This window comes from Vicugna pacos, chromosome X (genome assembly GCF_048564905.1).
Source record: "Vicugna pacos chromosome X, VicPac4, whole genome shotgun sequence".
Classification (NCBI taxonomy): Eukaryota; Metazoa; Chordata; class Mammalia; order Artiodactyla; family Camelidae; genus Vicugna; species Vicugna pacos.
Genome location: NC_133023.1, coordinates 36789669 through 36805715, shown reverse-complemented (window position 1 = coordinate 36805715; position 16047 = coordinate 36789669). Strand labels below are relative to the sequence as shown.

Sequence of the window (16047 nt, the reverse complement as noted above, 5' to 3'; positions counted from 1 at the left end):
GGGTGGTTTGAAACAGTTTCTCTTCTCTCTTTTCAAATCCTCTTTCTGGTACAGTGTTACAAATGGCAAGCAAGTGGTTTCGATTTAACCACCATGGGACGGCCCCTCCCCTCCAGCCCTGAGGCTCTTTAAAACAAAAAAGCACAGTTCAGGTTATGGAAATTCTCGAGGGGGAGGGGTGGGAAACCAGGGTTGTGGAGGGCAAAGGACTACAACTCCCACCAGCCCTCGCGGGCTGAAAGCCAACTTCCCTCTCCCCTCCCCCCTCCCTGCGACCCGAGCCCTGCGCTTGCGCGGAAGGCCCTGCGCTTAGAAGAGGGGGCGGGGACAGGACAACGCGCCTAGAAGAGAAGGAGGAGGAAAAAAAAGAGATCATAGACTTCCACCTGAGCCTAGAGCGGTTCTTAAAGTCGTGGGGGAGAGGTGGGCGGGCTGGGACCACCTTCAGTACAGGCCGCCGGCGGTATCATGGCGACCCGGAACCCCCCTCCCCAAGGTGAGCGGCCGGGGCGCGAAGTAGTGTCTTAGACGTGACTCACAGCTGTCGACCTTGCCTCTTTCTTCTCTTGCGCCGGGGTTCTTGGGGGCTCTGTTTTTTTGAGGCAGCCCCTTTGAGCACCCTCTTCGAACTAGACTCTCCCTCCTCTCTCTGCGGAACGCAGGCGAAGAGCGACCCCCGCCCCCAACACAGCCCCACCTCCTGCCTTACCTTCACCTCGTGCCCTTCCTCTCCGTCTTATAACGTTTTTTAAAAATTTTTATTTATTTTTGTTTTTTGTTTTTCAAAGTCTTGGCTCTGGAATAATTTCTTCTTGCCGAATAATTCCTTCAAACCGGTTCTGTCAGTGGAGGACCCCCATCTTTCTCCCACTGATGAAAATGGACTCTGCACTGACCCTGAACCTGAGATTTGCGGATGACCCCTTCATGCTGTGAAACTGAACTGACCTGCTGAGATTTGGGGCGGGGGGGACCCCTCTACTGTGTAACTAGAGTTGCCCCAGGCCCCTAGGCCGGTCCCTGTGCCTTTGGAAAGGAGATGCTAGGCCCTTGACTCTCGAGGCCCTAGTCTCAGGGATTGGGTTTAACAAACTTTGTTTCCATATGGGCGATTTTAGCTGTTGGGCAAAAGTAACAATGAATTATAACAGATGAAGAATGTGTAGGACATTTCTAACTTTCGGTTGACTCTAAATTAGTTGTTTTCGTTTTCTGTTTTGAAGAATATGAAAGTGATGATGATTCTTACGAAGTGTTGGATTTAACTGAGTATGCAAGAAGACACCACTGGTGGAGTCGAGTGTTTGGCCACAGTTCCGGACCTATGGTAGAGAAATACTCAGTGGCCACCCAGATTGTAATGGGTGGAGTGAGTGGCTGGTGAGAACAACATCTTTTTTCATTAAATTTCTTTGGGAGCCTGACTGTCATTGGGAGCCTGACTGCTGCCCTTTTGTATATAGGCCAATTATGGCTCACTCAATGGCTTTACACTGTTAATCCCAGAAGAGCTGTACCTTAAGGCTTTTCTCTGATATGATTAGTGTAATCTACACTCAGAGACTGTTGGGTTTTGGTGGTCTTCCTCCTCCATGCCCTCCACTGTTCCCTCCTCACCATTCATTTTGATTCTTTATATATTCCCCCCCCCCATTTAGTAAATGTAGTGGATCTGATTCAGTGACAGTGGGTGAGAAGAGGAAAATATGTAAGAGAAGAGTTAATTACATGTAAATAATTTTTACTTGTTCAATGACAACAACTGGAAAACCCTGTGAGAACTCCCACAGTAACACTGGTCTCAGGGATTATTAGCCCTGTGGAGAACAGTATAAAATTCTCAGTAAAAATGATTGATTATGATACAGATGATTCTGTTAATTTTTGTGGGCTAGTTCAGATTATGATAATATTTTGAAGAAGACTTGTAGCACATTGGGTCTTTGTTGGAATTAAAGGACCGATTGCTTATTCAGTAATAATATTGTGGAGTATATTAAGGGGGAGAGGTTAATAAGCATTAACCTAACCAGTTAACATTTCAGATCACATGATTATATAATTGCTACTATAGAGCTAATTCTGTTATTCTGGGACTAAAAGATTAGGGAAATAACAAGGGTCAGAAACAAGTTTGACCTTTATTTTGAAAATGTTCATGACCTTAGAGAAGTTTTGAAGTTAGTGTGGGTGCTTAACTTGTGAATAATCATTTTTTTCTTAAGATTCTAAGTTAAATTCATCTTACATTAATTTAAATATTTACATATTTAAACTATCTGATAAGTATAAAATGAATTCTTTTGATTTGTGTTTCACATGCACCTTGGAACAGTGGTGCACTCTTTTAAATGTCTTTTTTACTTAATGCCATTTTATGGTAGAAACGCTCATTATGAAGATTCTGTGATGAAGAGGTTCAGTATTTATTCATGATGTATACTTAAATAATGCTGCTTATGCAAAAAGCCTGCAGTTAGAGAGACTCCTGGTCAGAGCCCTGGTTACTCAGATCATTCTTCACAGGCTGGTTGTACCTGGTTGGCCACAATTCAGGGCTTGGCCTTCTGCTTAAATAAGCTCACAATTTGGTGCTGTGGGCGATTGGTTAATGTGAGTCAGGGCCTAAAGCCCCATCTTAAAAGAGACTTATAAATAATTGAGCAATCAAATTAAATCATTGTATGTTTTTCTCTTTTAAGGCCAAACTTGGTGAGAAGCCCCATAATTGGCAGAAGTTTGCTTGGAAAGCCTAGAGACAGAGCAGGGGAAGTTCGTAGGTTCATTCTGCCGTCAAGCAAAGGATAGACATGCTTACGAAGCACACCCCCTGGGATGTTGTTAAGACCTGGCTACTGCTTGCCTCCTCTGCTCCCTTTTCTGAGTCTTTGTCGCTGTCTCCCCTATCGAAGGACACAGATGTTTGAACCATAGCCAGGTGGCAGTCCAGGAGCTGTGTAATAAGACTCTAATATTATACAGGTGATTTGCTGCAATGAGTCAGTGCAGTACATTTTTGCAATTTTCTTAGGGTATAAAATTGATGTACTGTTGTGGCGTATGTTGAGGAAGAATGGTTAATGGACATTCACTTAACCAGTTAACAGTTCAGACCCATTCAGGACATAAATGGGAAGCTGAGATGAGATTGACTGTAGGTAGCTATAGGCTTGTGGTCATAGTATGAAATTAAAACTGACATCAGGATGGGCGCCTGCTGGGAGAGATGGGAGGTGTGAAGATTAGTTAGAGGACCCTTAGTGTGGTCTGGAAGCAAGGTGATGATGCCCTTGAGAATGGAGAGAAGACGGGAGCAAATGTTTTAGAGATACTCGAGTATACAGAATTGGCAATCAGCTGGACTCCAAAGGCGATGAAGAGGGCAGAGTCTAAGATGAGCATGAGGTGGTGAGCCTGGAGAATGGTGTGAGCACTTATAAATGGGGACCTTCACAACAGATGGCTTGGTTGCAAAGATGATGTTTGCCTTGGCACATTTTGAGTATGTGGTTCTGGTTGCAAGAGAAGCTCATCGTGTAATTGGAAATGTAAATTTTCCATTCATGGAGGTGTGTGTTAGTTTCCTAGGGCTGTTGTCACAAAGCACCACAAGTAGGTGGCTTAAAAGGAGAGAAACTTACTCTCTCACAGGTCTGGAGGCTAGACGTTTGGAAGGTGTTGACAAGGTTACTTCCTTCTTGGTGGCTCAGAGGAAGAATTTGTTTCATGCGTCTCTACTAGCTTCTGGTGGCTGCCAGCAGTCCCTGGCTTTCCTTGGTTTGTAGACGTATCAGTCCAGTTCTGCCTCTGTCATCACATGGCCATCTTCCCTCTGAGTGTCTCTATGATATATTGGATTTGGGGCCCACCCTACTCCAATATGGCCTCATCTTAACTAATTACATCTGCAATGCCCTTACTCCAAATAAGATCACATTCTGAGGTTCTGGGAATGTCATGGATTTGGGGGGGACAGTATTCAACCATGTACAGAAGTCTAGAGTTAGAAATCCGAGATTCTTTTGCACACTGTGGATCTGGAATACTAAAGGGAAGTATGAGCTTCGCTGAAGGAGAGAAATCAAGAAAGAAGTATGGGTTGACCTTACAGGATAGATGAGACAAAACAGGTTTAATATATAGAGAGAAATAGATAAGGAAGCCATGAGAAATGTGGGCTGAAGTAGTCATGAAGGTGGACCTTCAGCTGAACCTTAAAGGGTAGGAAAGGTTTAGATAGAAACCCCCTAGAAACAGGGAGATTAATGCCTCGAGCAATAGCGGTGACCTGTCTTGAAGCTAGTTGGGTTGGAGTAGGTTTGGGTAGGGTGAGGGTCGGCCAGGTCTGAGCAACATCTTGACTGTGTTGAAAAAGACAAAACAAAGCAAACCACTTTTATTATGGGGAATTTCAACTTAACAGGAGGAGTGTAATAAACCCCTGAGTACTGAACATTCAGTTTTAGTAGCCAGTCTTTTTCCTGTAAGTTCCCCTCTTCGTCCCTTATTTTGAAGCACATCTCAGACAATGTAGATTGTGCACTTTGGACTAGTCTGCATAACTGAAGGGAAACATTGAGAGTTTCTGAGCAGGTAAGGGACATGATCGAGAGAAATGGGAAGACATTAAGATTTTATTAGGAAAGTAATGGAAAATAGGAGGGAGGGGTTTAGTACATCATTGATTGTTCTTACCCCTTGTCATTTCTTTCATTGAAGGTGTGCGGGATTTTTGTTCCAGAAAGTTGGAAAACTTGCAGCAACCGCAGTAGGTGGTGGCTTTCTTCTCCTTCAGGTATGTCAGAGCTTTAGGTCCTTGCGTCTGCTTACATGTGTAGCCCTTGGGAACTGAGAAAGTCAAGTGCAGCCATTTCACTCCTGTCCATTTTAATAGAAGATAGAATTTTTCTTGTAGGCATCAGTACGTGGAAAAACTAAAATGAGTTTTGAGAGCTGGCATCTTGTCACGAAAGACAATTTAAATACTTTTAGGTTTTTTTTTTTAAACATAGTTTGATCCCAGCTATTTGAGGTGCTTCATTTTTTTTTTCATTATTACTTACCCAAACTTCTCTTGAAGCATTTCCTTAGCAAAATAAGCATCTCATCAGTAACATAACCTGCTCATCATGACCATTTAAAACCTATATTTAAATTTCACACACATAATGTGTGTGTATATATATATACACACATATATATATATATAAAATTCAAAAAGTCTCTTTCCTTCTCTGTTCCCTAGCTGTACAGTCTTCCTTCCCAGGGGAAATTGCTGTTAGCAATTTCTAACATGTTTTTTAAAATTGGAGAACCACAGTAATATAGAAAGTGGAAAATTGGGTTTAAAAAAATCATTCATAATCCTATTTCTGAGACAAGTGGATTTGAAATTTTTGTCTTGTTCATGTTCCTCTAAGTATAAGGTTTAAAAATGCTTTGCAGTTAGAGGATGTTTATCAGGATATTATCTGGCATTCATGTCTGTTTGGCATATATTTTCCCAAAAATATCATTCCCTGAAGATCAAATATAGTAAATCCTAAAATTGAAAATCTCTGGGAATAAATGTTAGCAACAGTTTTAAAGATACAGAGAACTGTCAGATTTGAAAAATGATTGATGGTCATAGCAACCAAACTCTGACTTCAGCACCGAAGCCACTGATCATGTAATAACCAGTGTCATTGCCTTAAGTACAAAGAGACAGATTTTGAATTGTTTACTAAATAGTTTAAATGTATATATATATTTTTTCTCTCTATTGGTGGCATTATTAGGAATAATTGCTTATTACTTGGGGTAAGCGGTAAGAAGGAATATAGTTAATATTTAAATTTAGTTCTTTGGATGAATATGCCAGTATTTGTACAAAGGAGAATTCTACTTAAGCTGATTTTGACTTGGGTTTACATAGAACGAACAATTAAGATAATTATATAGTTATGAAGAATCAAGATATTCAGTAGCTATTTTGAAAACTCAGGTATCATTTCTGCTTAGTGGAAAAGGGTACTGGACTGAAGCAGAGTTCCCCACAATGTTCACAGATAAAGAGAATTATGCATTTCAGTCTCCTCTGCATGTCAGTTTTTCAGAAGTCCTTTTCAGTCCACTTGATATGTACCCTTCAAATCCACATTTTGCCATTGCCACCTCGTACTTCTCTGTGTCTAGTCCACATACTCTTTGACGTCACTAAGCAGAAGAACATGGGACCTGTCTGCATTAAAGCAGTTTTTCCCACAAATATGACTTATTGAAAACTCAGTAGAAAGAAAGAGGAAATAAGAAACAAACAAATGGCATTTAGGTTAATTACCTATTATTTAGGTTAATTACCTATTATTTAGGCCTGCTTTCATATTTTTAGTACCTTTACATATTTTTAAAGATAAGTATGAATTTACTTATAACTTAAAGCTTTTCTAGTAACATTTTCTAGGCATTTTCCAGTAGATATTTATCACATTGCCATCTTAAATTAGACAATGGTACATAGATCTTTTAAATTTAGTTTTTATTTTTTTAGAGTTGTACATGCCTATAATTCAAGGGTCAAACACATGTATAAGGTTTATTACAGATTAATCCTCTGCCTCCCCCACTACCTCCCCATTTTCCCCTCCCTTGAGGCAATCAGTTCGAACTATTAGCTGATGCTTAAGGTATTTATTTCCTTTTTCCCAAACAAATTAATTGGCTATTTCTTTGTCTTTCAGCTTGAGGTATTAACTACTGGCTTCCCATTATGGAAGATGGGAATTTAGCTATCATTTGTTGAACTTCTGTGTCTCCCCAACCCTGCATCATTTGAGTACTGTTATTTCATAATTGTGTTAGATCATTACTTGAGTTTCTGGAATCCGTAAATTAATGTCTTCCTAACCATGCTTGGGAAGGTTTTGGCCATTATTTCTTTAAATATTCCCTCCTGTTCTTTCTTCTTCTGAACATGACTCTTGATTCATGTGTCTTAGGCTCTATAATAATGTCCTGAGGTTTTGTTCATTTATTTTTTTTGTCTTTTTATTCAGATTGTATAATTTCTAGTGATCTAGCTTCACGTGCATTGACTTTCCTCTGTCATCATCTACCTTCTGCCATGAAGGCTGTCCAATGAGTTTATTTCAGTTATTGTATTTTCCAGTTCTAGAATTTCCATTTGGTTCTTTTTATATTTTCTAGATCTCTGATGAGATTTCTTGTCTTTCCATTGATTACAAGCGTAGTTTCCTTTACCTCACTGAGCATAGTTATAGTACTGCTTTAAAGTCCTGATCATTCCAATATCTGCATCATCTCAGAGTTGACATCTGTTGATTTTCTTTTGAGATGTGGCCACATCTTCCGGCTTTATCACATCAAATAGCTGGATTTTGTCCTGGGCTATCCTGGGTTGGGAATGTTATGTTGTGGAGAGTCTGGATTCTGTTTTATTCCAATGAAGTATGTTGGTGTTTTGATTTTAGTAGGTGGTTAACTTGGTGAGACTCAAATTGCAAATTCCATTTCATCTGTGGCAGGTAGCAGCTCAAATCTCAGGTTATTTTTTTTTTTTAAGCCTTAGCCCAAGTGCTTCATTATGCCCCATGAATGTGTGGTTCAGGCCTTGAATAGAGTTTAGACATAGAATTTGGGGCTCTCCTTCTCTAGCTCTGTCCTTCCTGGAAGCTGTTATTGTCCTGGGCAATGTCCTCTGGTTCTTCAGGCCAGAAAGATGGCATGTTTTCTGTTGAACTTTTAGCCACTCTGCAACTCCATCTTGTCCTCCGGATAAAGCCAGAAAAATAGGCAACTCACCTCATATTGGTCCCTTCCTATAAGTTTCAACTCCTCTTCAAAATCTGCTTGCTTTAGTTAATTCTGGAGTCCTTGTGCTTAACCAGGGTTTATGGTTGCTATCTGTGGAAGGGACCCTAAGATTCATCATCACTTCCATGTCTGGGACCCAAATTGCCATGCCAGGTATTGCCAGGAAAAGCTTTCACTTGCCATTTGGTTTGATCACCACTCTGTTTTACCGAGGCTAGAGTTTGATGTGATAGTAGCTGAATAAATATAGGAAGAAATGCAGATAGATTCTTCTATGGAGTCATTCACAGTGAAAATGGAATGTAAGATTCCCAACCTATTTATATAAAATCAGGTATTTTTATTATTTAAAGTATCTTATGTGTGGTTCATAGTTAAAGTGATGCATTAAAAGATTACTAAGAAAGCATCCACCTGGTAGAAGTGATTTAAGACGGTACACGAGGCTTAATTGTTTACTGCTCATGTGATTCTTGACGGTACGCGAGGCTTAATTGTTTACTGCTCATGTGATTCTTGACGGTACGTGAGGCTTAATTGTTTACTGCTCATGTGATTCTTGACATGTCGATTGTATTATTTGGAGGGACTCAGTGTACTGGCTTACACACACACTATTGTTCTTGTTCAGATTTTGCAGTGTCTCAGTAACAGCATATAAGAGTTTTTCTTAGGGCTAATAGGCATTTAGCTATAGTTTTATTAAAAGACCTATTTATAGCATGAAACTTGTGTAGAGCATTATTCTTAATTTAAATAAAGAGAGTGAAGAGCCTTTTATCAGGCTATTTTAGGGACCTAATAACTGATTGGCTTCTGATCTCTTATAATTAAACATCTATTTAATTAAAGTTACTTATTTATTAGCTATATAATTTCAATAGTCTCTGTGCCTTTTTAGTGAATTCTCAAATTCCAAAAATTATGAGAGAATTATAGAATAGTTATAAATAAACAATTTTTGGACTCTTTTTCCATTAAGTACTCTACTTCTCTTAACATAGTGTTCATCACATCTAAGTAATTATTTATACTTAAGTCTGTTTTCTCTGATAGACCCTAAACTCACTGAGGGTGGGGACTTCTGTCTCCCTTGTTCTTGGCTATAGCTTGGGGGTCTAGAACAGTGCTTAGCACGGAATAGGCACTCAGTATCTGTAAATGAATACCTTCGTGAATAAATTGTGATTCTTACGTGAGCTTATTCTTATGTGAGCTTCATAATTTTTTGAAATCTAAATGTTCATACATTCTGTTAGCAACCTAGTTGGTTTAGATTTAACCATTTTTATTACATTTTTGCAGATTGCCAGTCACAGTGGCTATGTGCAGATCGACTGGAAGAGAGTTGAAAAAGATGTAAACAAAGCAAAAAGACAGATTAAGAAACGAGCAAATAAGGCAGCACCTGAAATCAACAATATAATTGAAGAAGTAAGACAATGTATATTTTGGGCTTTTTTTTTTTTTTTAATGAATCTCAGCAGAGAATGTAACTAGAGATTATCTTCTTTTTTAAAAAAATGGTGTTTCTGGTCATGTCTAGAGTGTTAAGTTAAAATTTGAGATCAAGCTACCATTTAAATCACTCATTTTTTTAGTTGTTAACTAAAACTACCAATTTTTTTTGAGGTAGAATAGCTTGAAAATGTGTATATTTTATTAGTGTGGATTAGTTTTATTAATATTTTTATGTGCATTCTATGTTTTCTTCTTGTGTTCTGTTTAGAATTGAGCTGAATGTTCCTTTGCCTTTGTTTTTATTCTATCCTTTGACTGCCCCAAATTTTGAAAAATTTCAAGTCAGCTGAAAAGTTGAAAGACAATACAATGAATACCCAAAAACCCTTCACTTACTCACCAAATTGTTCATGTTTCGCAACATTTGTGTGTGTGTGTGTGTGTGTGTGTGAGATTTATACTTTTTTTTCGCTGAACTGTCTAAGACATCATGTCTTTTTATTCTTAAATACTTAAGCACATATCTTCCAGGAGTATGCATATTCTCCTATATAATTACAAGTACTACTATTAATCTCTCCAAATTTAACATGATATAATAATATTTCCTAATAAACAATTCATATTAAAATTTTTGCACAAAATATCTTTCACATCTCCCCCCCAATTAAAAATTATGTATTTCATTTGATTGTCTTATCTCTGAAGTCTCCCTTAATCTTAAATGGTCCCGTCATCTGTTTTTTTTGTCTTTGTTTTTGTTTTTCTGTCTTTCATAACACTGACATTTTTGAAGCATCTAGGCAAAGTATCCCGTAGTGTGGCTTTATCTAATTGCTTCTTCATGATTTTAGTTGGGTTAAACATTTTATCAAGGTGTTATTTTTTTGATCTTGCACATTTTTTCCTCCTGGCTAAGTGGACTGTGAATAAACATCATTGTGCATGCCATGGGAATTTATTAAATCATCTGTGTTATGATGATTTAATAAATTGATGATCGTCCATTCATTTATGCTTGCACTATAAGGAGATTTCTTTTTTTTTTTTTTTAATGGTGGTACTGGGGATTAGAAGCCAGGACCTTGTGCATGCTAAGCATGTGCTCTACCACTGAGCTATGCCTTCCCCTAGGAGACTTCTTTTTACCTGTGAGAATTTTGCTGCCCATATTCCTGTTATTCCAATAGCAAGAAGCTTCCTGGGCCTGGCTGGGGGCTCCGGGCTCCTAAGGATGTAATGGACAGCCCTGGCATCTTGCAGGGTGGTTGGCACCTGCAATAGGTGCCAATAGTTACACAAGGATTTTTGCTTAGTATCTATAGAATTGAGGAAAGCATCTGAAAATGATACTTAGCTTAGGATTTAATACTTAAGAGTATTTTTAAAAATTTGTATCTTTTCTTTCCCTTATTGTGGTAAAATATACATAATGTAAAATTGATCATTTTAGCTATTTTTAAGTGCACAATTCACTAGCATTAAGTACATTCACACTTTTGTCCAACCATTACCACTATCCATTTCCAGAACTTTTTCATCATCCCAAATAGAAAACTCTAGGGGAGGGTAGAGCTCAGTGGTAGAGTACCATGCTCAGCATGCACAAGGTCCTGGGTTCAATTCCCAGTGCCTCCATTAAAAATAAATGTGTATATATAAATAAATAAACCTAATCCCCCCCGGAAAAAAAACCCCAAAACAAACAAAGAAAAAACCCAAATAGAAGACTCTTCACAGGTAAGCCGTAACTCCCACAATTCACCCCTCTCTCCAGCCCTTGGTAGCCTGTGTTCTACTTTCTGTCTTGATAAATTTGACTATTCATATAAGTGGAAATCAAACAACGTTTTCCTTTTTCGTCTGTCTGATTTCATCTAGTGTCACGTTTTCAAGATTCATCTGTGTCGTAGCCTAATGACGAGTATTTTTGTTTAAACTTTGTTTCAGGCGACAGAGTTTGTCAAACGGAACATCGTGATATCCAGTGGATTTGTGGGAGGCTTTTTGCTAGGCCTTGCATCCTAAGGCTGTGAATGTGCTGTCACAGTGGAGTCACTCGTGAGGAGTGAAGCGGTGGTGACAAGATGGTCTCAACATTACACATTGCCAGCTTCTCCAGGATGACGAGAAACAGCTAGCTGGACAATACCAAACTCACTGCTTAGCATTTTGCCGTCTGAAATTTGGCAATCTAGTATCTGCTATAAAACAGCCTATATGGTATGTGTATAATAGTATTCCTGAGCACAACATGGCTTTGGTTGTTTTTTAAAAATTTGCATTTGTTTAAAATTTGCCTATAAAGCACCACCATTGGATGTAGACGTGGAGAGATTAAGAAAAAAAATCCGTTGGCTATATTCCCCAGTGAAATATTGTCCCCATTTTTATTTAAATAAAATGTTCTCCATTGTGCTTTTTAGTATAGTGCCAATAATTAAAAATTTGTTTTATAGCTTCAGCATTAGGGCTGACTTTTTTTTTTTAAGATATGTTTGCAATAAACTGAAGAACTGTAATTCCCTTTTGGTGGAAGGATTTACAAATAATAGAATTATTAAAGATATTAAACACATTTAATACCAATTTTTAGGTTGTTTTTTTCCTGCAGTTCTTACTTTGCTTATGTAATAACTGTAGTAAACAGTTTCAAGGAATGCTCTTCTAAGGAAATACTACATGTCTAAAGCTCTTTTCCTTTTTTTTTTTTTTGATGTCTGTAGTTGTAAAAATATTGTCTTGTATATAAGCTTCTAATTTTTTAACTCATTTATTTATCCTAGCAGCCTGGGTAGAACTAATTATTTTGAGGGTACATATAGTTGAGTCACTGATTCATTTTATTAACTTTGAAATCCGTTTTTCATTTTTAAAAATCCTAATTATTATTTTGACCTCTTCTTCACAAAGAGGTAAAAGTCACCTTAATAGTATAGTATGAATTTATTACCTGAAGAGTAGTGATTTTCTACATAATCCTGAAATTGTAGCTTAAAGAGAATTGTCTCTTTGGTCTAGTCTGAGATGTAAGTACTAAGACTTTCAGGTTTTTAGGTAGCATTATGTTGGTTGAACACTAGGCCAGTTGACTTGTTTCTCAGGACCCATGCCACACTCCCTCAGAGGCTCCTTTACCCGGAAAAGCTTTTCGTACTGTTTGTTCTGTCCATAGAGTTCTAGGTTGGAATTAGGAAAAAAAGCAGCAGAACGACAGGTGTTGGAGTCTTCAGATTGGAAAGACTTTGGAGATAGTCAGACCATCTCCTTTTGCTAGGCAGTCCCCGTGATATATTTTGTGTATTGTAAACAAGGCATTTCATACTTTCAAGATTGTCACAGCCTGTGCTTTCACTCTTGCGAGACTCCTTAAAATTCAACATGGGATCCACCTTCATTTTCTTCCTTTACTCTCATTAGTGCCTCATAAAATGCTAAATAAAATTCAGACTTTTCTTAATATTAAGTGGTTTTGTTTATAAATACTTATTTTTCTTCTTCGAGCTTTTCTCTGTTTCTGCCTTGCCAAAGTTTTCATTACCATGGAATTAAAAGGGAAAAATATTCTACATTAGGTAGAAACTTGGCCACACTTCTGTGTGCATATCTGCATGATAGTTTGATCTGATACCATGAGGCGGGCTACTGTGGGGAACTCCAGTAGCTGGCTCGGTTTTCATCTTGGAAATATTTCTAGTGTCTGTTCTGTGTATGATTCATTAGGAAAGGAGGGGTGGGGGCACAGAAATGTCTGCCCTCAAATAGAGACTAAATATTCCTATATGAAAAGTTCTATTGGGGAACCTGGCATATGATTTAGTGGCAAATGAGTCACGAGGATAACTACTTTCCAAGTCCAAACAGGAATGAAAAGTGAAAAAGTGAAAAAGATAGCACTTCATTTTTACCTATATATCTCCAAGTATTTGTTGATTTGTTTGGAAATACTTGTATACAAATGCAAAATATTATCAGAGTTCTCCATACGGTCCCCTCTCTGTTAGTGTCCCCTGTTCTGCCTCATGTCCGCACCATTTCTCCACGGGGTTGTAGACTACTCGAGGCAGTCATGTGTGGTGTTAATCAGTAACTTGTGATACACCCTGTGCAATGCTTTGTTCATGGTGGTATTCAGCTGATGTTGTGTGAAAAGCGTATTACTGTGCTAGAGTTGGTGTCAACCTATAGGAAACCGTCTCTGTATAGCAGTCCAGTGAATCAGAAGCTCCATCAGAAATGACTTGGAGAGGCTTGGGCAGAATGAAAAACCTATAGCCTGCCTTTGTCTAACATGGGGATTTTTATATTTGAGGGCATAAAAGTTATTTGCAAGATTTATTAAAACTTGAGTATATAGAATCCAGGTAGTTTGTGGCTTAGGCTTTGGAAGATACGTGAGGATGTTTTGACAAATTTTTTTTTTTCTTAATAGTCCTCCCTCACAAAAAAAGATGAGTTTTGCAGTTTTCTTATTTCCAATGGCAATATGAATGAAATATGCTTATTATAGGAAGATACATCCACATAAAGAATATATAGAATGTTTATAATATGATGTACTTAGAGATAACGATTGCCCATATTTTGGTATAAAGCTTTTGGAATTTTTTTCTACATATGTATGAATACATATTATGTGTATTTTATATAAAAATTGAGTCATAGTTTATGTACTATTTTACACATAGCTATTTTCACTTATATATCATGAGCATCTTTTTATAATAGTAGTTACCTTTATGATGACAAAAAGATAAAAGTGCCCACCCTCACCCCCTTTTATGAGACAACCATTATGAAAAGTTCTTCATATATATTTTTTAATATATTTGTACTTAATTTTTATTGTCCAAGTTTGGATAGAATAATATGGAATGTTCACTCTGAAAGGTAAGGAATTTTGTGCACACCCACTGTTTCACCCCACACTTTTTTTTTTTGATTGCTAATATATTTTTAGTTTTTCTAGTAGATAACTTTATTACTTTAAATACTATATTTTTTCTGTCCTTAGTTACCAGCTTTAGATAATATCTACTAACTCCCTGTAATTAAAGATGGGGAAAATCAGCATACCTCTTTCCTGCCACCCTCTGGCCTCCTGATTTTTGTTAAGTATTAGTTTTCCTGGTCTACTCAAATGATAAGAACTCTAAACCAGTATTAAGAAGAGTGTAGAGCTATATAAATCGATTTAGAAAGAGCCACATGTCAGTGATAAAATCAGGTTACAAACAGTATGACCCCACTTTTTAGAAAAACTATGCAGATGAACATAGATGTGCATACAGATACTCATAGAGGCTATCTCTGTTAGGTTGGTATAGAGGATTTTCATGTTGTATTTTCAACATCTTTATGTCATCTGAAGTCTTTACAGTGAATACATATTACTTTACAGGTAGCAAAAGTTGTTCTTTTAAGACCCAGGAATAGGAATTTTAAATTAATAGGTAATTGTTACTTTAGGTGGCTATTTCTACTTTATTCAGTGGATTTATTTTTTAAGTTATTTTGGTCAAAGTAGCACACATAGTTCAAGAAATCAAATAGTATTTAACTACAAATAAGGCTTCTAAGAAAAGGAGCACTTCTCTGTTCTACTGCTCTTCAATTTAGTGGCTTTTTCCCCACAGAAGTTTGAACTGTATTAGTTGTTTCTCTGGGTATTTACTACAACCATATTTCTTGGACTTCCTATTCTGATAAATGGCTTGACTTGGGCTTCCTGTTATGGCAGATGTGGATTTGGCTCTAAAACACCTTCCTTTTCACATCTTTGTAGTAACAATTTATTAAATCTCTATGAAGTTTTATACACTTCTGACAAATATTGTTTACTGTTGAGTAAGGACACAACTTCCTGTTGGTCCCTTTATGTGGGTTCAGCTGGAATCTAGCCTTAGCCTGAGCCTGGGAATAGCTCTGGAGCATGAAGGGCACTGGCTGGCAGAATAATGCCCCCCTGCAAAGATGTTCATGTCCTAATCTTCTGAACCTGTCAGTACGTTAGGTTACATTGCAAAGGAAATGAGAGTTGCAGGTGGAGTTAAAGTTGCTAATCAGCTGATCTCAAAGAGGTTATTCTGGAATAATCTTGGTGGGCCCAGTGTGGTCACAAGAGTCCTTAAAAGAGGAAGAAGGAGGCAGAAGAGAAAGAAAGATGTGACTACGGAAGAAGAATGATCAGGCAGATGCTGTGCTGTGGTTTTGAAGACTGAGGAAGAGAGGAAAGAGGGGCATGAGCCAAGGAAAGCTGGTGGCCTCTCAAAGCTGGAAAAGGCAAGAAAACAGACCACCCTGTTGTTTCTAGAGAGGAATACAGCCCTGCCATCACCTTGATTTTGGCCGTGAGACCCATGTTGGACTTCTTACCTCCACATCTGTAAGATAATAAATTTGTGTTGTTTTAAGCCACTAAGTTTGTGATCATTTGTTACAGCAGCAATAGGAAACTAATACTAGTGCCACTGAGCTGTGCCTCCTTGTGGCAAGAGAGATAGCTTTTTGTATTCCCATATCAATCCAGCACTGGCTGCAGTCTGCCCTTAAGGGTTGAGGTGGGTAAGCTCCAGGCTAGGGAGGCACTGTCCTGCTGAGAGCAGTTCTCACAAGAATGGTGTGACTGTCAGCCATCAGCAGTTAATATGCAGCTGGGCAGTGGGTATATTGGCCCAATAAAAGGGATGTGGGTGGGACACCAACAGTTTCCACCACAGTGGGTAAATCTAAGCCAGCCTTGCACCTGTAAAACAATAAATAGGTCTGTCT

General features: G+C 38.1%; 1 protein-coding gene across 1 annotated transcript; it reads left to right on the top strand.

Annotated features, from left to right (window-relative positions):
- The first annotated feature begins 313 nt into the window (after positions 1-313).
- On the top strand, positions 314-12738 carry FUNDC1 (FUN14 domain containing 1). Its single transcript, XM_006213400.4, has 5 exons — positions 314-496; positions 1224-1380; positions 4720-4795; positions 9121-9249; positions 11227-12738. Exons 1-5 carry the CDS (start codon positions 469-471, stop codon positions 11302-11304), a joined length of 468 nt encoding a protein of 155 aa, XP_006213462.1. The 5' UTR covers positions 314-468; the 3' UTR covers positions 11305-12738.
- Positions 12739-16047: the final 3309 nt, after the last annotated feature.

Excerpts from the sequence above, each read along its gene's own strand:
- FUNDC1 (XM_006213400.4), top strand. The coding sequence starts at position 469 with ATGGCGACCCGGAACCCCCCTCCCCAAG. Across the intron at positions 1,381-4,719 it reads ATGGGTGGAGTGAGTGGCTG|GTGTGCGGGATTTTTGTTCC; the intron begins GTGAGAACAACA and ends CTTTCATTGAAG. Across the intron at positions 4,796-9,120 it reads GTGGCTTTCTTCTCCTTCAG|ATTGCCAGTCACAGTGGCTA; the intron begins GTATGTCAGAGC and ends ACATTTTTGCAG.